Here is a 23,757-nt window from a genome sequence, read left to right on the forward strand (position 1 = left end):
ATCACAGCAGCAAATGCATAGAGCTACTTTTGAGGATTTAAAAAAAACCCCAAAAAACCCCCAAAAAGGTATGTTCATGTCAATCGAAAAAAAAAAGCCCAAACACTTGCAGTGATAAGAGCTATAAATAGAAGTTAAAAGCATCCAATGCTCAGATGGAGAAAATTAAAACAATTGGAAACTTATATCATAGCCGCAAGTTTAAGGTGCCTCATTCTGAAAGTGTTATAGCATAGTGCATGGATTAATGTCCGAAAAGGCCTCAAATAATACTTTTATTGGACCAAAATAAGTAAATATATGAACATACATTTGATAACCTGAGTCCCAATAAGGACTGAATCATAATTACCTTCTTCAAGGGTCTCGGGAATTTTCATTCTGGCAAGATGAGCAAGTAAGAGAACTCTTGCCTTCAAGCTGTATGGACAGGTAAGTGGAGGTTCATTCTTCTTTAAGTTAATGCCACCAATTTCTCTGATTAGCTGAAGTACATAGAATTATTAGAGCCAAATAGCTATTTTAGTATCAGAAGATAAACTTATAGCATGAGTGGAATGACTTGCAGGGATATACAAACAAACAAAAAAAACCCATACACACAAAAAATGGATTAAGTGGATTTCATTTTCATAAGCAGTTAAGTAATATCCTGCAAATCAAAATGAAGATTCCAGAATATCAGATGTTTGGTTAAGAGTCCAGTTCCAACACTGGTTACTGTACATGTTTTGTTTCCAAAAGTAGTATTTGTTTTTAGACTATTAAAGAAACTGAGATTACTCTAACCATAAACTTGGATTTTTACTTTTGTTGATGAACACATATTGGCATGTCTGTTTTTTCTTTATTCAAAAGCACTTGCTTTTATCACTGGGGACAGGGGGCAGGGGAGGGGTTAAGTCAAGTTTCCATAAACTGCTGACAGAATTTCATCTTGTGACCTTTCATCCAGAAAAAAAACAATGCTAAGGGAAGGAAGAGCATTGCAGACCTGTAGCCTAATGCAATATGCAAAACAAAGTTATTTTAAACAATCCCGCTTCACTCAGCACTTCTCTAAACTGATGCTCATTAAGAATGAACACATATGAATCCTATTGACCTAAGCTTAGTCCAAACTAGATCCTGTACCAGATTTGTCCAAATTCCCTGGAAGGAATGGTACAAAACTGAGTAGCCAAAGATCATATTTTTTAAGACTCAAGAGGTAAGACTGAGAAGCCTCACCCTTTGGGTGAAGAGATCACCTGAGGAAGACCAATTTCCAAACTCTTTTTCTTTTCTCTGAAATGGTCACTCTTAATAGTCCTGGCATAAGGCAGACAAGCTAAACCAGTCTTTAACCAAGATCTCCCTGTACTATTAAGCTATATACAGGATTGATTCATTATTAGTGTTAAAGCACACTGCTTAAAACACTGACTTGTTTGATAGTTTTGATCATTCTTAATTTTCAGTTTATTTACTTTGACAGTTTATCAGTAATAGCTTCAGCTCATTTTCTTGTTTTGATTTTTGTTAATATTATTTCAACAATATTTTTCCCCTCAAAAAGAGATATATTTCTTACAACAGACTATTGAACATAACCTTAAAGGACCTGTGAGAAGTCTAGCTGGCCAACCCAAAAAATACATCTCCTAATACATCTGCTTCTCATAAACAAATGAAACGTCTTTAGAAATGAACTAACCTGTGGTATCTGAATGTTATCTGTTGGTCTGCTTGTAGCATCTTTATTATATTGTGGGTCAAATTCAGAGGCCCCTGCCAAAACCATCTCAAGCCCTGGAAGGATAGTTAAGGGGAAAAAGTACAGCAAAGTAAAACAAAATGTTTTACAATTTCAGCTTGCTAAAGTACCATCTCTCAGAAGTTACCAGGATCCCACCAAGTCTAATGAGTGACTTTTCAGTATCTTCAACCAAACATTTAGCTGTTTTCACCCCTCAAGAGCAATAGGAAGTGCCTCCTGTTGCATTAGGTGCACCCAACATCACTTTTTGCATTAAGACAGCATGTGCCAAGACCTGACAAAAAACTGCACTTGAAACAGCTCAAGGACCCCACAAGCACTCCAATCCGTCTGTGCTTTCTTAAAGGAAGTCAGACTGTCCCGTGGCTGCAGCCCTAAAGGCAACTTGAGATGCTGGACTCATCCTCCTGAAAGCAGCTGACGATGATGTGGCTCTAGAGGGTCTTCTATAAAAACTTACACAAATTTCCCCTCACAGCAATTAGAGTGGCTGCAGGAGCCACACAGCAAAGAGGTAACATGCAAATAAGGGGGATGTAATTTCTTGTGATTTTTTTTCTATACAAAGTCATTTTTTGAAAATTACCACCACCACAGCATAACTTTATACAAAGTTACACCGGATATCCTTCAACCTGGAAGTCAACTGTCTATACAGGAAGGTAACTGGTGGAAACCATGAATTAAATGATTACTTGTAGGTTTGTTTGTTTTTTTACAGTCTCTCTAGACTCTTTTAATTCTAAGATACGCCACACTGTTAGGTACTTTTATGATTAAATAAATTTGGTTTTGTTTAGTTCAGTAAGAGTACTTCTACAAACTAATTCCATATACATAGGGGGAAGCAAGGACTCCATCAACAAAACTAAGACAATGTGTCTATACTAACCTAAAAAAATGTAAATTTATTTAAGACTTAAAAGTCCACATATCTTTTACAATAAGCACTTGGGCTGGTTTGCAGCTTCAAGGCAAAACCAGACCTGTTAGTCACTGACATCAGGAAAATGTTCTATCCCAAAGTTTCCTCCAGTTGAGACTCCTAAATTACTCCAACACTAACAAAACTAGCTTGAAAGAGTCACACATAGCACAGGTTCCCTCTCACAGATGAGGAGGAAGGAATGGCTGGAGCTGTCCTCAGAGTCAGGTACAGAATAGGGTGCAAGGGCAGCCCCATGAATATCGCTGCTCAAATGCTTCTAATCGCTCATTCATGGGGTAGATTCAGCCCAAGAGAGTGGAATTTGACAGATGACTGCTTGAAGCACATTATTTTGCCCCACCCTCCAATTAATTGTTTTGAATGAATTGTTTCTCATTCATTTCAGTTACAACTGCAAATGGTTAGCCCTTCTACAAATCAAACCCTAGACAGTCAAAACATAAGGACAAGTAGTATCCACCCTGCAGTCTATTGCAAGCAATGTGCCTGGTGTCTCTGTGGCAGTGGAAGATATAGAATCCAATCTCTAGAGCAGTGATTCTCAAATCAGGGTGCTGCAGCACTCTGGGGTGCCTTAATATCCTTTCCACGGTACAGTGGGGTGCCCTGCAATGTTAGCACTGTTAGGTGCAACAGAAGAATTGCTCTATTGTTTTTCTGTAGTCAAAAAATAAGTGAAAACTAAGAACTTGTATTTTTCAACGGGTACCTCAAGTCTATAAAGGTCAAGAAAAACTGCTCTAGATTATCCTTCAATTTTCTTAACTATGATGCTATTTTCTCTCTTCCTACAATCCCCTCTCACTCACAGCTTCCAACTTCTTCAACAAATGAGGCAGGCATCCTATAGAAAATATCTGCTCTACTACACAACAACAATTCAGATCAAAAACAGAGTTATATTGTGCACTAAATCACAGGGATCAGAAAAAATATGCATCAAATGTATTCAGAAACTATATTGTAACGTGTATTTACAAGATGATGTGCATGCAAAATGATGTTTTCATCTCAGCATTCCACAGTGTTAGCTACAGGGAAAAGAGAACCTTAGAAATTTTCTCTATGGACATCTCATCAGCCCTATGGTCAGAATCTTTCAGGACCTTCTGATGTCCTTACCCTTCCCAGTTTTTCAGATTCATAGGGCAAAGAAAAACTAAACTAATCTTCGGGAAACCGGTTATTGAATGCATCCTGATTTTATACGTTTCCCCTATTTCTTTATAGAACAGAGGAAAGAATGGCTTGAAATAACAGGATATCAGTGAAGGGAGAACCGTGCCTGCTTGAAACAAGAGGTGTACTTAAGAAGTGGGCCCCATCAGGTTTATAGATGTTGCTGAAGTCACTTTTATACACACCCACAAGAAGTCTTCAGACTGAGCAGACATTTTACCTCCTACTACCACAGTAAGCAGGGCCATGACAGACTACACCTTGTGAAAGGAAGGAAGGAAAACTGACACCAAAAGCAAACTAAGAGCTGTAACTCCGTATCTGGGCTGCCCTTCCTTGCTTTCATCTGTACTTTGGTATTTACAAGAAAGGGAAAAAAAAGTGGTACGATATGACCAAGCTATGGTATGAGTTGGGTCCAATTTAGTTCTACAGGTGTGGCACTGACCAACCATGACTTGATAAGATTCTTGTTAAGGACATTTTTCTCAACCTGTCCAACCACCTTCTCTATTTCTCAGAGAACCAACAAGATACTTTCGCCAAAGAAGCATGCTCAAATGTTATAGCAGAAGCTGCTGCAACTACCTATGAGTAGCAGAAGTGATGTTTCCAGCAAACTAGCTACATGTCCCAAGGCTGAACAGCTGAATCCAAATATTAAAAATAAAAAGGATGCCATTTAGTTATTTTTAATTATTTAGTTGCTCTGAGCAGGAAGTCTGGTAAAAGCCAACCTAGGATTGGCTTCAGGGACACAACAACTCCCAGTATGCCTTGACTAACAGGTCTGGGTCTGCCCCAAGGGAGCTGGAAGCAGAAATAAGACTAAATTGTAATAGATCTGTGAACATTCCCTATGAAAAAAACATTCCTTTTTTAAAAATGCGAGTGAACAAAAACTGGTATACTATAAACACGGAATGAACACCAATGCAATCTGAACATTGGTATGGAGTAAGATTTTATACCTGATGCTTTAAGAGCAGATATTTGCCATAACAGACTTTCAGCCATGCCTACTACTTCCAAATCTACATTTAACTCTTTGATAAGTAAATGTTTTATTATAGTCTCCAGAACACTAGAAGCTAGTATTTTTTGAACAGTAAACTTAAGAGGAGGTAGCACGTTGAATGGTTATAACTCCAGAAACTATACAGATTACATTCTTGATTAGCACTACTAAATGTGTGACCACAGGCAAGTTAGCATCTATGCCCGTTTCTCCAGGTGTAAAATGAGATAAAATATTTAAAACACCTTTGCAAAGTACTGAAATCTTAAGACGAGAACTGTCTTCTCAAAAAGATATGCAATCCACAGGAAGTTAAATATGCAAATTTCGATATTTAACCTAAAAATATTAAGAAGTGGAAGAAAGCCTGACATCACTTCACTTTAGTTTTTGTTAGATTCCATTTTACTTACGTTTCATATCCATATTTCGTGTTTTATAGACAAAATAAGTATAGATTTGAGTTGTCCGAATGAGAATCTGGTCTCCACTGTAGCGTATTGATCGGTACCACCAAGAACCCTAAGACATTTAAATAAAGATAAAATGTCAATGATGAACAATCTTTGACCACTAGCTACTAAAATATACAATGTTAAACTGCTTTTCAGTTGAGAATTTATTCATAACAAACCTCCAGTATTTGCATCTAATACAAAATATTTCAGTCTATTGAATCAAAATGTGTTCTGACTGTGTTAAAATGACAGTTGAATTTGGATTTTGCAAAAATCAGGCTTTACCAACTCTATGACTAACATGTTTGCATGGGCACATTTTAAAAATAAAGCTCCTCTAGTAAGTGACCAACATCCTTCCAAAGCAGTTATAACTGAAAAATTGCAAGATTATGATAGCACATATCAACTAGAAGGTAAGACTTGCCAATAACTACTTTATATTTATTCCTTAGGAACTGAAAAGTAAGTAAGGCACCAATAGTTAAAATAGAAAATTTTAAAAATTATTTCTCTCTAATACTTTCATATGGAGTTGAGTTCTGTGGATCTCAGAAATTTACAGTGTTGTCTCCTCCTAATCTAAGGAATGAGAGAGAGCGAGAGAATGAACTATGGCTATATTTTGCAGAAGCTTTTTACAAGCTGATCAGGAACCACTTAGGTCTCTTAGTAGATCAGGCTATATTTTATAATATTTGCAAGAAACTGTCAAAAAACATTACGCTTAACAATCAGATACATTTGCAAAGATTCATAAAGGTTCACTGAACCTTTAAGCCAGTGGTTTTCTAACTTCTTATGGTTACAGAACCTTTCATATCACTACTTCTACCAAGAAGCCCCTACCGCTGACAATGGTGGTGCAGCATCTTCTGGCCCACTCCACCAGTACCTCCAGTCTCTTTGTGGAACCTCTGATGACGCATCAGAGGTTCCCCAGGTTCCATGGAACACAGTTTGAAAACCAACGCTTTAAGCTGCAGCAAGCTTTTACAATACTTTCAGTCTTCTACATAAGATACGAATTGTTTAATATACAGAAGTTCAAAATAATAACAACAACAGACTACTACTACTGCTACTGAAAAATGACAACTGGGGAAGAGAAAAATGTGCCCCCAGCCATTCTTTCTACTGCCTATGCTCCTATACTTTTCCTTCTCCCACTTTTCCCTCTGTTCTTTTTTCTTCTCTCCACCCGTTCACCCAAGTTTCCTCCCTTTCTAAGTCCCATCTTCCTATCACCAAATTGTTTCTTTATCCTTCCAGTGGCCCACATCCAACAGTTGTCTTGCTTTATATTCAGATTGTGAGTGTTTTGTGGCAGTACGTAGTACAACGGGATACCAGTACCTTAGTGGGGTTCCTTCATTCAAGATTACCCTTGCATAAGTCACAAATCAAGTAAAAAAGCATGCATTTATTGCACCATATATGCTCACTCCTTTTTTTTCTCCATTGTGCCCTGGCTTGAATATCCTGACAATCAGGTGCAGTCCTACTGGACAAAGGAGTTCAGCAAAAGCATGAATACCAGCCCAAGTCTGAATCAGGAGCTATGAGCAGGAGTGCAGTTGAGCTGTTATGAGTACTCAGTATAGCAATACTTGCAATAGTACCCGAAGTCTGAAACTCTACATGAATCTGTGTGTGCAGAAGGCACAAAAGGGCTTAATAGGGAGTATTTATGGAAGAGGGGATAACAACATTTAGAGTATACCTTTTCTTTTCTTTCTTTTTTAGTGGGGGGGGGGGGGGGAGACGTAGGGGGATAGGAAAGGGTAGAAAGAGGCTTCTAGTTTCATTTAAAAAGCACACCTAGCCACGGGATCCATCCTGGCTAGTTTGTTGGGGTTTACAAAAAACAGTGCAAAACACTTCTCTGTAAAGTTTGAGATGACCAATACTCATAACAACAGTTCTGCTATATATTTTTAAACATGAATCTTAATACAATGCAAAATATTCAGTATAATCCCTTGTGGTTTTTTAGTCCGTTAAAAAGGTATAAAAAATATTTCTAACTAATAAAGATTTCAAGAACACCAAAACTCAGGTTGAAAATAATATACAACATAATCTGCCTAAGACCAGAGAACCAAAAATGAGAAATTTCTTTCATAATTTTCTGTTAGCAGCTTCTCTTCTCAGTCAAACAAATGGAAATGCTTCTCACATGGGGAATTTGGAGGTGCTCCAATGTTGTTGCTGGAATCTCCAGGACTAAGCCCCACTCTTCAGCTCAGGCCACCAGAAGAGTCCTTCCAAAGCTGTAGAAACACTCTAGCAACCCATTATTAGCATTAAAGCAATGACTTGAAAGTAATATTAAACTGACCCTAAAACAATTATATGTTTAAATCTCCTTTGAGAGAAAAGAAACTATTTTGGTGTGTTATGAATTGCAGTATGGTAAATCACCAGACTACAAAAGCAGGTTGAATGAGGAAAAAAAGCTACTAACAGAATGAAAAATTACCAGGAAATAGATTTCTTATTCTGCTGCACAGCTTCGCTCCTTAAACACTTCCTCATTTTTAAGATGAGATTATCTTTATGTGTTCTAACTTTAAGGCCATGACTTCTGCATGTTTGAGATTACTAACACTGGGTACTTCTATAAGGCATGACAGAAGGATGGACAATTTCTGGTTTAGTTCACAGCTTGTTGTTTATAGAATTATAAATAACTTGGCACAACATCTTTTCCCTAAGCACTCTTCTGCAAGTGCACTTATGTAGTAGATAAATGATTACTACACTATTTTAGGAGCAAGATTTGAGGTCCTCATTCTTACCTTCAAAAAACAGAACTTTTATCCACTTATTTACTTAATACTTACCACAACAACTGGAAGAATAACCATAAATGCCAATCCATACACAAGCAAAACCTAAACAGAAGAAATTGTGATGCATCAGGGAATAGAAATTTCAGTCAACCCCTATTATTAGCTATATTTAAAATAAGATCAACAAGCAGTACACGTAAAGCAAATTAATGCAACCTTAACAGTAGAGTGGCTGTGTCGATTCTTATGTGTTTTGAGGACCGATCATTTAATCTGCAATATAACCCATTATAGATAGGATCTCAATTAAACATGGTAACTGTTAAGCATAACCACTGTCTTTAGTATCTCGTTTCAAGTGGATTGCTTTAAGTTATCCAAATGCTGCCTGCTAAGTAGTGGTTTCAAGGAAAAGCACACTTTTTCTACTTGAAAGAAAGCAGGTATGACCAACAATACTACTGAAATACTATACACCAGAAGCGATATTTAAACTGTGGGTGCCAAATCACATCCCGTATGTTATAAGGAAATGGAAATGCTACAACTTGATTTTTAAAACTATAAAGAAGGCCTACAGGTAGAAGAGACTTGCAGATTTGATTCTGTGCTTATACTTAAAATATTTGTACACAGCAACAAATGTACATTTCTCAGAACAGGTATGAAAAGGCTCATAGGCTTATCAGTGCCAGTTCTGCAACAAAATCTCTCTAAACATATCAATACGCTACTCCCAAAAAGATTATATTTAAGCTTTGATCAGTTTAGATTCTGAGACTTGTCCCACAGAAAAAGAAAGAAATATCAAATCTAAGAGATTCAGCAGCAAAATCCAACACAATTACTATTTTTACCTGAATACAAGATGAGGTTTTTCACTGGCTATTACTAAGCCGCCGGTAGAGGCAGCAAGAGCTCAGACATGGAAAACAACAATGAAGTTGATCTAATGCGGCACATCCTGAGCATGCCCATAAAGCACATGGCCCATATTTCCATATTGGGAAAACACTGATGGGAAGCGAGTGCGAGTGTAAAAACATGCAGTTGCTCAACCAGGAGGGAAAAGGCCCTGTGCCTGGAGGTACTGCAATATCAGGCCAGCATTCAGAGAAGTTGCCAGAACAAGCTCCGACACCCTCCCTTGGTGCCAAAAAAAAATCCTGATGGGAACCTACAAGACCAGGTCAACATAGCCAATCTGATTAACTTATAGTGCCCATTATGCTCAGCCCCTCAGAACCAACTCTTCAAGTGATGGTAAACCATTACATCAAATACCTTTTAATTTCCTCTTCACTCCCATAGCTTTCTTTCCCATTTCCAATTACTTCTGTTTCTTCACAAGCCTTAAATGTCTGGCAAACATCACCAAACTTCTATGTAGCTGAGAGGCTCTGTCACCCCATCTCTCAGCCTATCACACGTGATCAGTGTGGCCCTGCCCGCTATGGGGTAGAAATGGACCAGGCACCCCTGTGCCTCATCTGCATATAAATTTTTGAAGTGTTCCAAAACTTTTTATAAAAACACATGGTTCTAGTTGTGAGTAGGGATTAATTCCAACAGTTTCAATGAAACAAAGAAATTTAAATAAAACCAATCAGAGATCATTTATAAGAATATTAGAACCAACCATGTAAAAATATTGGGTGTAGGCTAAAAGGGAATTTGGAGAACTCAACAAATTCAAGAAGACTTGCTGTTAATCTGCATGCCACCATCCTCTCACCTCTCAAGTCTCCCCAGCCAGTACAGGTGAGAATCTATGTTTTGCTGTCACAAGTAGCCAGAATGACTTTGGGATACATGGTTGTTTTTATGTTTTAAAGTGCAAGGAAATAAAAGGCTGGGGTGTAGACCTGTTTCTGTCTCTTTATCAGAAGTCAGCTCACAAGGTTACCTGTAATCTGGGTAACAACTTTTGGTTCTTGACTAATATCATGAACAGTTTGTATTATGTATACACAGGTTCAAAACTGGTGTTCAAAAGTGTGTTTATGGAATACCTCTGTTAAAATTGTCAGCATTCAAGGTTATGGCCACAGCAGTTTCCTGTTATTCTCTACAGTTTCTGCCCCTCTGTCCCTTTTGCACCCCCCTTACTGTCACTTGCAGCTCACTTTCACATTGTGTTTGGGGAGTGAATAGACCCAGAGCAGGGTCTGACAGTAAAGGGAGTGGGGGGGTAGGAAAGCACACAGAAAGCTGCAGGGGGAAGAAGTTTGGAGGGGTAGGGGGCAAGGGGGGGGTCACCTGACACACACAACCTCCCGTCCCAGTCATTACTTTCCCTGCAGTAGCAGTGGGAAGGGGAAGAATTCAAGACAACACTGCAATAACTAGATTCTACACCTGGAAAATTACAACAAATTTATAATATTTCTACAGATAGAGTCTAATGGGAGAGGTGCCCTATATTCAGGGTCATCATGCATTTGAATAAATATGGAACTCACAGGCATAAGTAGCATATGCATTTACATTCTTGAAGGATCAACACCTTAGTGTGTCAGAACATTAAGCCAAGTTACTTACCAAAATAGAATTCTTCTGATCGACAATCCAGGCTGGCAATGCAATACCAAAGCTTGTAGCTGGAAAAGAAATCAAAGGTAAAAAAGTTAATTATATAATGGCAAAGGATTCTTTTAAAGTCAACAGTTTTTAGTAGTACCCTGCATCTGCACTGGTATTCAGCATGGAAATTCTAACAAATTTAGCCAATTATAAAGAAAGATTAAGAACAAGTCTGCTCATGTATCCAGAGAGTCAATAAATTAAGAATTTTCATTTGATGTTTCCAAACTACTTGTAACTTGCACAATACAAATATGCATTATAACACTGGGCCTCAAACTGTGATGCATCAAATGACAGGTTTGCTGCAGTCCGGTTGGTCATATTCCAACAGTTCCATTTATTGTTGCTTCTAGGGTCCTAGCAGCTGTTAATTTAATCATGGAATTTGATCTCAGATCCCAACAAATTATATATCCTGTCAAGCCAGATATTGCGTTGAAACGCATGTGATTTTGGGGATCCAGAATCAGATCGCATTGCACGGCTACTAGTGTGATGACAGCCCTATTTTGAGGGTTTGGTCCCTGATCCAGGGCTCCTCTTGCACCTAGACTTTTTAAACGCTTGCTGAGCAGCCCAGCAACAGGGAACTGGTGGATCAGAACCAGATGAAGTTCAACATTGAGAAGTATAAAGTGCTCTCTCTATCTGGTAACAAACAATCCCCAACATCCTTACAGGTTCGGTGGCACCAAACTGACTAGCACCACAACTGAAAGGGACCTGGGGTAATAATAGACCACAATATGAACATGAGCCAGCAGTGTGATGCTGTAGCCAGCAGGGCAAACAATACTCTGGCATGCATCAATCTATGCATCTCAAGCAAAACCAAGGAAGCGATTCCTCTACTTCACTCAGCATTGGTGAGACCACAGCTGGAGTACTGCATCCAGTTCTGGGCACTGCACTTCAACAAGGACATGGAAAAGTTGAGATAGTCCAAGAAGAGGCACCCATATAATCAGAAAGACTTGAAAGGCAAGCCATACAAGGAAAGCCTGAGGGACTTGGGTCTCTTCAGCCTAAAAAGAAAAGGCTGAAAGGGGACTTGGTAGCAGTTTATCGCTATATCAGGAGAATATATCAAGGACTCAGTAAAAAACTGTTCAACAGGGCACCCTTGGGGAAAACCAAGAGTAATGGCCACAAACTCCCAGAAGACCATTTCAGTCTTAACACTAGGAAAAACTTCTTCACAATTAGGGTGTCCAGATTGTGGAATAAGCTCCCTCCAGAGGTGATGCAATCATCCACCCTGGAACAAGAAGATATTGGACAGTCACCTCACTGGGATCACCTGACCCCAGGTTGTCTTTCTTGCCTAGTGCAGGGGGGCTGGACCTGATGATCTTGCAAGGTCCCTTCTAGTCCCTTACAATCTACGAATCTATGAACTGGTTCCCACATGGAGGGTTGAATTCAGCTTGCCAGCATGCCCCCACCATTAGATTTTATATGTGAAAAAGTTATAAATTTGTTATAATTTTCCAGGTGTAGAATGTAATTATTAGCGTTGTCTTGAATTCAGCTTACCATCATGCAGGGAACCCACGCCCACAATCCCAGGTATGCTGTGGGCTAGTGTAGCTTGTCATTAGGGAACCAAGTACCTGATACTGGGCTGTACAGTGTGTTTTTCAAAGCACAGGGCCCGTGTTCCCTGCATGATGGCAAATCTGAATTCAAGACAACACTCCAATAATTAGATTCTACACCTGGAAAATTATAACAAATTTATAATTTTTCCACATACAGAATCTAATTGGGGGGTGGGGAAATGGAGAAGGGACGCACTGGCAAGCTGTGTGCTAGCGGAGCTTGTCATCACAGAACCAGTTCCCTGATAGTGGGCTGCACAGTGTGCTTTTCAAAGGGACAAGGAGCACCACCTCGGGGCTGCCCCAGGGTCTGGGACATAGCTGACCCCCGAAAGGTGCATCATGCAGCCTAGCATCACTCTGCACAGCAGGGCTTTAAATGTCGCAGCAGCACTGGGAGCCCAAGGTCAAATGTTAGCTTCCCAATTTCAGGCTCCCTACATGCCCAGCATGTTCAAAGAGTATGCATACAGCTGGGCTGCCCAAAAGCACCAGGAACCCTGGATTGAAGAGCCACTCCCTAATCTTAAATTTGTGCTCCGACATGCTCATGCCACATGCTCATATTAAAGTGAGATACAAACCAGTTTTTGTGGCTGCTTTGTCATTTCATCACACCATAACTGCTTGAACGTGTGACATGTAGCAATTTATGGTCCAATTAACATATTAGCCATGCCATAAATGTAATGTCTGCCAAGGGCCTACTGTTTGGCAGGTACATACACACTTAAATACCTTCCCAAGATTAATCTATCTAAACAACTGTCATAGCACCCACAGGTTTATGATCTGGGAGGTGATCTGGGAAACTGCAAACTGTCTATTAAGTTATGGTTCACAATATAAAATTGTTGGAGATACTCTACTCAAAATATTTTTGCACCATTATTATGCAATTTTATGCCGCTAACTTGCTTAAAGGAGGGTTCAATCTTTGGCAGCAGTGCCCTGGTGTTCTCTGCAGGAGTTTTGGTGCCTTTCACTTGGTGGACTTGAAGACTACTTTCACTAGGCTTAGCAGCCAGGTAGGTAATGTATGGTAGAACACTAAAACTGATATTGGCTTCTCAAAACAAAGAACATATCACGCATTCAGGAAGGCGGGTGGTAAGGATACAAATATGCTAGTGTCTCATTATTACTAAAGCCAAGAAAACAACGTTAGTGACAACAGAATTAGCGATCGAGGCTAAAAAGGTATACATAATTGAATCAGTCCAGATCTCATAAAAAAAAAGTTTGGTTTTGTAGAATAACTTTTTTTTTCTGTATATAGTTTAATTGAAGCTGTTCACTTATATCCAACAATGCATACAGTTCTTGCAAGGACAGGTACAGTTTGTGAAGTATTTTATTAATAAAAATCACACACTATTTTTATATTTCAACTATTAGACTCAAATTTGTGGGAGGTTTCTCTATTTTTCTTAGATTATAGCAATATATTAATATTTTTAAGACTATAACAATACGCAAATATAACCAGTTTAAATATTGCTTTGTGCATTTTATGTAAGCCTTCACTGTAACTACTACTCAAGAAAAGGAATAAGATACCGTTTAACTACTTCCACTGAAGTAGTACCTGAACATAAAGTTACAGTATCTTAAGTACTGCAGAGGACTGATCCTGGCTGTTAGAATTCTACTGAATGTCTGACAACAAAGTGCTGGCAGCATAGAGTGTAATAGTTTATAGGCATCAATAATGGAATAAACAGTCCCACTTAATTGAAAACCTGCTCTCATGTATTTAAAACCTTCAGAAAATGTAGTGCATTATAGCCTGGAGTCTCACTTCAGCATAACTTCATTTTATTAATGTATGTGATATACATACAAAGAAACTTGAAAATAGGTTACCATCACATTTTTTGCTCCTCTATATCATAAAATATTGGCAGCTTTCTCTGATAAGTTACTGTAGTAGGCAAGTAGTAACACCTCTGCAATTTTCTCTAAAACTAAGTTCTAAATTGTTTTTAAATCAATCAGGCAAACCTTTCCTGGTTCCCCAATTCTCCTAGAAGCCTTATTTGTAAAATTTGACAAGCTGAAAACTAACTTGACATGTTCCTTCAGCCAAATGAATACAGTTATTCTATATCCATTGAGAAATGAGCACAACTCAAACCAGCTGCTGTGGCTCAACATTAGTAGGAGAGAAGTGTAAAAGAGAGATTATCACTTAAATTTTTTACCTTGTGGCCCATCTGGATTGCCAAATTCTTCCCAATTTTTTCGAGATTCTTCGTCAGTTAAACTAATTTTAACGAAAATAAATAGCAAGTTAGTTGAAAGTATCTCTACATTAAAAATGTAGCATCAAGCCCTGTTAAAAAGATTTTGGGGATGGTGGTTTGATGGTCTACATATTATAAAAAAGCAAGAGAGAGATTAATACTTCTAACTGCTCTAAAAATCAACCTGCTTGCACAGATTTGCCCAAAATTCAAGGGCATTCGATCTCATAAGTGTGAAAGTACCTTAGAGGGCCTTAAAGGGGGAGAAATTTAAAGTGGCAGTGTGTAGGATAATTGGGTGGAATGAACTGTTATGGTGCATGCTGCCATGCTGGACTTTTCATCTTTGGGGCCATGCATATTCTTCTGAATACACCTAGAGCAGGGGTAGGCAACCCCCACCCAGCATGGGTGCCAGAGTGTGGTATTCAAAGGCATTTTGCTTGGCACACGTGTGTCAGGGTGGACATGCCTCAAGGCTGCGCTGCCACAACAAGGATCGGGCCCCCTTATTGCTCCCCCACCATCTGCTCCTAACTTGCCAACATCTTACAAGTCAAGATCACAGGTGTTTTTGGCACTCTATCCAAAAATGTTGCTGATCCCTGACCTAGAGTTGTACATTTTTTTAAAATAAAAAAAAAAATAAAAATTAAGACACTGCTGTTGCCCAAACCATAGACTGTCACAAAAAAAGATAATGAAATGTAATGTAAATAATGTATTCTAAACAGGTCCAAACATAGGTGTTTTGCCTGGGTACTGTAGTTTGGAAGAATTACAGGAAGAATAGATCCATTGTTAAAGAGTAGTTTGACTGAAATATTTGTATTAACTCAAAAATGGCTTCAGAAAAAAGAATGAACAAATGAATGAACCTTTAACCTAAAGAAATCTGGTTTAAAAATACCAATTTGTACATGGGTGAAAGTCACGTACAAAGAACATGACCTACTGCAATCAAATCTTGCAATATACTATACTCCTTGTAATACAAGATAGTTTTATACAGACATGTTTCTTCTAAAACTGGTCTCTATCTTTAATCAAAATGAAAAAGTAAAAAGCTCTTGTAGGCACCAAAGACATCTCTGAGGTCAGAATTAAGCATCAGAAAATTTGGGTGCATCCTCCATCAGAGGCCATCCTATTTCAAAAGAAATATAATAAACATGATAATAAAATCCCGCCATTTGAAAGTCATACTGCGTGCAAATCAGCACATAAAAAAAACTGTTCACAGAAATACATGTCAGGATTTTCAAAGTTATGGCTCCCATACAACAAGTTATAATCAGCCTATAAAGCAGGATGTCCAACTTCGGTATGGCCCCCCCAAATTCTTCTCCACTGCATGGACTGCATTAGCAAAACAAACCCTGCCCCCAGCACCATGTGAATCCCAGCCCCATCACCAGCAGCACATGGCCCCCACCACACAAACTGCACAGGCAGTGCACAGAGCCCCCAGTTGTTTTCGTGCCATGTGGCAGCAGGCCAGGTGGCCATTGGGGCTCATGTGCCATATGTTAACTGATCATGGGCCTCAAGCAGCCCATGGGCTGCCAATTGGCCATCCCTGCTGTAAAATAAAGCAACTTTCACCTGTTTTCACATTTTCAGCCATGTAGTTGTTACGTTAGTTTCTTTTCTCCACAAGAAGCTTATCTGAACTAAAATAGTTCATTCGACATTGCAGAAAAACAAAATGAAACTTCAGGTTTTTGCTCTAACTCAGTGGTTCCCAACTGGAGTTCTGTGGCAACCAAGGGTGTTGTGAGATCCCTTCAAAGGGCTGCAACACAGGCACTGCTGCTGCAACAGCAGCCGCCAGCTAACTGCCCACGTGCTCCTCCCGATCAGCCTAAAGCATGCAAGAGCTGGCTGTTGCTGTGTAACCTGCCCTGATCCCCTACACCCTTCCCAGGAACAGAAGGTGCATGAGCCAGTTCCACTCGCATGCCTCTGTTTGCAGGAAGAGTGTAAAGGGGGTTGGATCGGGAAGCGCTGCACAGCAGAAGGCAGCACCTGCCCTGCTTTAGGCTGACCAAAACCCTAAGGTCAAAAAGAGTGTGTACATGCACAGCTAGCCAAGGAAGGGCTGTAGCAGCAGTGCAGGGGGCACTTCCACCTGGAGGCAGCCAAACCCAGCTGAGAAATACCAAGAGTGGTTCTTAACCAGGGATACTACTGCATTCAAAGAAGTGATGGAAGGATGCCCTGACACTGAAAAGATTAAGAATCACCGCTCTAATTAGAAAAATATATTTCCCTCTACGGTAAAAATCAAGCAGCATGGTCAGCTGAATGTAACTAGTGCAATAAAATCAATAGCAGCACCAGGAGGCCTAACAACCCAATACTAAACATAACTATCCCTGCCTCGATTTAAGTAAGGACAAAAAGGATTATCCTCATTTTACAGACCTAAAAAAAGGAAGTGACGCTGCCAAAGGAGCCTGTGCAGAGCAGGTCTCTTGAGTGCAAATACAGCTTCTTTAATGAAGAACTAGGGAAATCTTAACCTGGAGATTCCAACTCAAAAACGTAAACGTTAATGTGGTGGCAGGTTTATCTGGCTACCACATTATAAGGTGGCTTATGAGAAGATTTATTTTACCATCTCATAACCCACCAATAGAAGTTTGTTCACTTGCTATAATCAAAAATACTGGCTGTGTTAGGTCCAACATGAAGAAAGCCATAAAGAAGCATTTTAAAATATAATGCAGTAGTTTGTTTCACTTAAGTCTAAAATTCATGCTTCTTAAACAAGAAATTAATTCATATGTCTCATTAAAACTTTGAATGTTCTTACACAAACATCAGTCTTAAGATTTATGCGCTTATTTTAATTATGCTGTACATGCATTCCTGGAAAACAGCGCATAACTTGAATTTGCATAAAGGGAACCCACTTTATATTGTAAAAAATAGGGACACATTTGAAGTCCTTGACTGTACTGACCCATTTCTACCACTTTTACAAGACAACTTTGGTAGTCACCAACAGCAGACAGTACATACAAACACAGGGCACTATCATAATGGGAATGGCAACTACAGAAACATGTTGTGGACAATGAGCAAGGGACGGATCTACACGGGAAACTATATTTTGGTGTACATCACTCCCACAATGCACCGCACAAAGCATCTAACTGCAGGCTTCCACCACACCAATTGCATAAGAGTGAATTTACCTTGCATATAACAAATTTTTTTATATAAAAAGGATAGTTGTGTAAGAGTAAATTTGCTCATACAGAACCCGTATAAAACAAGGGAAACCTGTATGGTATAGGTCATCGTGTCTGCCTCCAGAGTCACCACTAGAGATGCAAAGGCCTGGGGGAAAAAACAGAGAAATTTTGAAAAAAAGGTTTTTTTCCAATTTTTTTGGAGGACTTTTTCTGTTTTTTCCCCGAAAAATTGGAAAAATTGAACATTTTTGGAAAAATTAAAACTTCTTATGAAATATTTTCTTTTCAAATGATGAATAAAGTATTTAAGACAAGGTGTTCATATATTGCTTCCCTTTACTCCCCAAGATGTTTTCTAATAACTATGTAAGAGGAAGACTTTTATGTAAGACCATCCATAGTATCAGATCATTACAACTCCTATACGCTGAGGACAAGCAGTGCAGTACAACTCTCAAATGCAAGAACAAGATGCATTTCTGCCCCCGGGGGCACTGCCATTTTCACAAGAAAAGGAAAAAGGATTCAGTGCCTTCTTTGCTTGTGGACTTCCTCTGTTGTTGACTTTTGATCTAGAGGTTGGTGGATCTGCTCCTGTCCTCCTGACTAGGCCTCAAAAGACTGAGAGTGGACACCGGCAGCAGCATCCATTTGTTCCTGTAGAGATTAGAAACAAGGAACGTATTGCCCTGCTTCCTCAAAAGCCTCAGGAGAGGAGACAGCACAAATCTAAAGGTTTTGGAGTTGGAAGGAACCTGCCTTCTCCTGGCCCTGTGACAGAGCAGAAGTACATGAGCAGCACAAAGGAGCTGAAAGAAAGTATACTTCTTAATTGAAACTATATTTTAGCTGAATTAGTATATTTTTATAACTTATGTCATTCATAATTGGATTCCTACCAATCTTCTGTTTTGTGACAAATCACCCAACCTTAGCAGTGAGGTGAGGCCTGCAGGGCAGGGAAGTTGTTCACAGCTAATTCTGAGGAGGCCTCTCCTCCATCCATTACTAAATTTGTACATGCTGTAGCTTAGTGTTTATATGCACAAGCTAGCCACTAAATTACATTTTTCTTTTTTCTCTTTCAGCAAAATGGTGAGACCAACTTCTAGCATATGGAAGCATTTCCACATTGCAAGTTATTCTGAGAAAAAATGCAATTTGCAAATTTGCCAAATGCTACTAGGATGACCATCCTTGTATGTAACAAGTGTCCTGCAGACATTAAAAAATCCTTCATGGGTGTGAGGAGGCGATAGAACATGAAGATGGAAGTGCAAGTAGCCCTTTCCAACATTCTCGATCCAGAAGTCCTACTGCTGCTGCTGCTGCTTCTTCTATAACATCAGCATCCTAAAGGCTTGCCTAATTAACATCCTCAAGTAACCAAACATTGCAACCAACTGTATATAAAAGAATCTCAATAGCTTCATTTGTAGACAAGATGACACCTGAAGATCAGGAGAAAAAAAACTGACCAAGCTCTTGCAAGAGCACTATATTCTTCCGGGATGCCATTGCCAATAACTGAAAATGCATACTGGCAAAAAGCTTTTAAATTACTAAGACCATCATACTGTTTGCCCAGCAGACATTCTTTGAGCCTCTTTTAAGAGTCAGAATATGAATTTGTAATGCAATCTGTGCAATGAAAAAAATCAATCAATGAAGCACTGTTTTGCAGTACTTACAGATGGATGGACAAACGTGCAGAGGAAAGGAATCATAAAATTTGCGATAACACCTCAACCAGTTTTTTTTACAGAAGCCTTGAAACAGGAGAGAACAGGCATACTGCAGAATGAAGTCCTACAGAATACTGGGAGGGGTAAAGTATTTGCTTTGCTGACTGACAACGCAGGTAACATGAAAGCAGCATGGGAAAACATAACAGATGGATATCCGCATTACTGCAATTGGATGTGCATCCCATGGGCTAAACTTGCTTCTCAATGACATCCTGAAGTTGGAGACTCTGCAAAAGATCTATAGAAGAGCAAAAGAGGATATAAAACATGTAAAAGCTACTCATATGGTAGCTGCAGTCTTTAAGAAGAAGCAGGAAGAAAGGAATGCAAAGAATACCATAGTGACACTCAAACTGTAGTAAGTTTACTAAAAAACAAAGAAGCTGTTCAAGAAACAGTAATAATTGAGGATCTTAAAGTACCCAGAAGTGGAAGGAACACTACTTGATGAGGACATCTTCTGGGTTCAGCTTCAGAACTCCCTCAAGATTCTAAAGCCAATTTCTTCAGCAATCGCTGCATCTAAATCAGACAGTGCATTTTGTCAGACATTCCTTACCAAATGGCCCAAATAAAATCAACTGTTTTTGAAAACTTAAGTGTATCTCTGCTTACAAGTACAGATGAAAGAAAAGTGAAAGACCTTATTAACAAATGGGAAGAATTTTGTTGCCAATCAATTCATGCTGCTGCAAATCTCTTGGATCCAAGATTCAAAGGCAAAAATGTTAGTGATGCTAACTGCTACTGGATTACAAAACAAACAATACACTTAGGACTTCATTTTGGAAAGGTATTTTCAAATGTTGCAGAATATATAACATTTTCAGGTATTTGGTCCAGGAATGCAGTCTGGGATTCTGCCAAGCATATCCCTCGTGCAACATGGTGGCAAGGCCTTTGCACAACATAGCCTCTGACTACTCTTGCTTCTCGCTTATTTCAGATTCCTCCATCTTCTGCAGCACATGAAAAAAACTGGTCTATGTTCAGAAATACTCACACCAAATCAAGAAATAAACTAACATATGGAAGAGTAGAGAAGCTTATCTCAATCTGGGCAAACCTTCAGTTTTCAGAAGTCCATGAAGATGATAAAAATGGAGCAGAAGCATCAAACTGCTGAAGTAATAGCACAGAAAATGAGACTGATTCGGCAAAGTTTCACGTAGCAAAATTGTATTCAATGAATCTTGGTTTTTTTCCCTTTTTCTTCGCTCAGCTTTCTCTCTAAAAATGAGTGCTTTCTGTATCTGCTTGACTCTGCGGAGGAGACTAAGTCTAGAATACATAATAACTTTCTTTGTTTTACTATAATGTTGATGGTTTCTTCTATTTTCAACTTTAATTTTTGCCTGCTTCTCATAAACTGGCAAAAAACTAAGAGATGCTGGGTTCCTTAGAGTTCAGCAGCTTGTAGCTCCATTTATAACAAAAATTAAAAACATTTTAAAGTAAATTCAACTAGTAAATCTGTAATTGTCTGAATAAACTATACTTTTAAATGTAATAAATACACCAAACATGATAATTTTATGAGCAAACCAAGTTATACATAATACATTTTACATTCTTAAAGTAGCAAAGTGAATTTAGATCTGTAAAGGGTGCTAAGTATGTAAGCATTGTATACATTTCATTTTTTCCCAAAATTTCCATTTTTTTTCCATGGCTTCAAAATTTCTGGAAATTTTACATCTCTAGTTACTACTCAAAATGACAGTGTTTTAAATTCTCTGAGGGGCTTGACTCTTGCAGGAAGTTACTCAATGTGAATGACCTCCATACTAATTTACAATAGGCTAAACTGTATGTAAGAGACGAGTAAGGTAATAAGAAGTAACTCTATGACAGACAATGTAAAATTTTTAACTCATTCTCTGAAGCAGCCATGAAAAAATTAGAGCAAATGAGGGGGTGCACTTTAATTCAGATTGAGATACTGGACTTCAAACGCAGACATCCCCCCAACACAGATTTGCAAGACAATACCAGAGTGTAAGGTCAGAAACACCAGTCCCACCAGTGGGGAAAATGCTCAGCCACCTGAATAAGTAAGAGGTTTTTCTGTTTTGTTTTGGGGGTTTTTTTTAGAAGTGTTCTGCTGTTGCTACTGCCAACTTATGACTCAGTGACACATTTTTCAGAGCAGAGGCCTGAATACCTCTGTGTTCTGAATGAACTTTGCACGGAACACTGAAAAAGTTGTTAATATTTGAGTGGGAAAAAAATACAGCTTTGAAAATATCTATACTCATTTGACTTCTCTTTACTGTGAACTGTAGTCATTACACTGAGCACATTCAATGGAACTGTTTCCTTTCAGAAAAAAGCACAAAAATCTGCTCAGTATTGTATGCTTTGAAACTAGTAATTTGTAGTCATACAAAATGACTGATGAAAAGAAGTGTGATATTTCAAGACTCCTGAAAATAATTCTCAGGCCACTGGAAAGCCTTAGTATTTTATGAATTAAATGAAACAAGAAGAGGAAAGAAAGGCATTTTAGCTGCTGAAAGCAGGGAAAAAAGAATGGCAGCTCCAAAAATCAGCAGGGTCTGGACTGAACATTCCAATCGAGCAAGTCCTCAAGCAAATAAGCATTTACTGGCTATCGGTGCCCCGACTTCCCAAGAACACTAACTGTGCAATTGTTTCATTTTTTTAAGCACTCAGGGAGTTCTTTTAAGGCAGCAAATCCAGCAGTTGAAATACAGGCCAGGAATCATCACTGCTTTATTCCTGACCATGGGTAAAAAGGTCTGTGCCCTTTTTTGCCCCATCTATAGAAGTACATAGATCACAAGATCGTTGAGGCAAACTGAACATTTGTAAAAGCTCTAAGACAAAACTATTACTAAGCCACTGTGTAAAGCATGACAAAGACATAGCAACTACAAAAACAAGTCAGTAATTCTAAATCCAGCCTTGGCAATATCCCAAATAAGGAGAGAAAAAACAGGATATTTTAGTCTCCCCTCCTAGGAACACAATTCCAGAAATAAGATCCCTTCTCCAAAGAGGCTCTGTGTTTAGAACACCCAACATGCTGTAAGTCTGTCCCTGTCCTGGCAGGGTTACAGTTTACAAGCAAATGTCAGAGACAGGTAGAAGGGAAAAGACAATGTTGGCAGAACAGTGATACATGGTTATATGTTTTAGCTATGTATACATAAAACTTTCAGATTTCAAATGGTAGGGAAAATAATAAACAAAAGTACTGTTGACACTAAGAGACCACTCACAGAGCCATTGACAACTGACAATTTAACACTACAAGGAGGGCAATTTTTCCCATGCCATGTCACTAAGACTTCTTTAAGTTTTGCAAATCAGAAGAATTTCATTTAAGAATTTAAGAAATGTGTTCCAGGTAATTTCTTAAACTGTGGCCTTCACCAAAGAATCTGAGCACCTTCCAATAGTTCAAGCAGCATAAAGAATCTATCAAACTTTAGCTCCACCCTCCCTAAGCAGATCTAAAGAAATTATTGGATGATAGATCTGTTAATATCAGTTGAACAGAATGGCTGCAGATGTTTCCTCTGGCATCTCTAAACTAATAATAGTGGATGCCAGGGAGGGTAATGAATGTAACATAGCTCACCCTAGATATATCTGGTTCAATGCCCTCCCTATAAAGCACCTGCTCATCACTGACAGAGACAGGCCTATTCGTTTCGCCCAGAGAAACATGGGCCTAGGCCACCAAGGAAACCATAAACTTTCCTAAATCTGAGGCCACTAGATACATAACAATTGATTACTTGGGACAACTAAAGCAAAAACAGGAACGGGAGTGTGGGTCAAAGGTTAATAATGAATGCTCCAAGGCAAGGGATGCTGAGGGCATAATGGCTATCACCCATGAGCCCAAGTCCAAGGAACCAGTGGACAACTCCCAGTGAAACTGCTCTGAAACATGCATGAATAAGGGGCAGGACAGCCCCATAGTCACCTAGGTTCCCCCTGGCCAGAGCCTCCTTCCTGGGCTGATAAATGGCTAGCTTAGCTGAAGTCAAGAGGAGGTTGACCAGGAGGTCCCAGGATTTGGTGGGGCTAGAGATGGTGCATGCATAAAAGAAAGGGTGTGGTGAAAATTGTAGCCAGAACTTCAGCAGGAGGGTCCTGAGGAAACAGTTAAGGGGCTGCAACTTGGCACACTTGCGGTGTATGTCAAAATCTCTGTGTTGACATAAGGGGCAGGTGTCAGGG

At 39.1% G+C, this 23,757-nt stretch overlaps 1 protein-coding gene across 1 annotated transcript in view; it reads right to left on the minus strand.

The window, feature by feature from the left end:
* The window catches only part of SEC63 (SEC63 homolog, protein translocation regulator), a 97,078-nt gene that overhangs the window by 34,066 nt on the left and 39,255 nt on the right, over positions 1-23,757 (minus strand). The window contains exons 5-10 of the mRNA XM_019537860.1: positions 14,550-14,611; positions 10,700-10,758; positions 8,210-8,260; positions 5,319-5,427; positions 1,697-1,791; positions 353-485 (exon numbers count right to left, since the gene is read on the minus strand). Of these exons, the coding sequence (XP_019393405.1) occupies positions 353-485; positions 1,697-1,791; positions 5,319-5,427; positions 8,210-8,260; positions 10,700-10,758; positions 14,550-14,611 (509 nt within the window). The remainder of the gene's footprint in view (positions 1-352; positions 486-1,696; positions 1,792-5,318; positions 5,428-8,209; positions 8,261-10,699; positions 10,759-14,549; positions 14,612-23,757) is intronic.

Source organism: Crocodylus porosus, unplaced genomic scaffold (assembly GCF_001723895.1).
Source record: "Crocodylus porosus isolate Cpor-Errol unplaced genomic scaffold, CroPor_comp1, whole genome shotgun sequence".
NCBI lineage: Eukaryota > Metazoa > Chordata > Crocodylia > Crocodylidae > Crocodylus > Crocodylus porosus.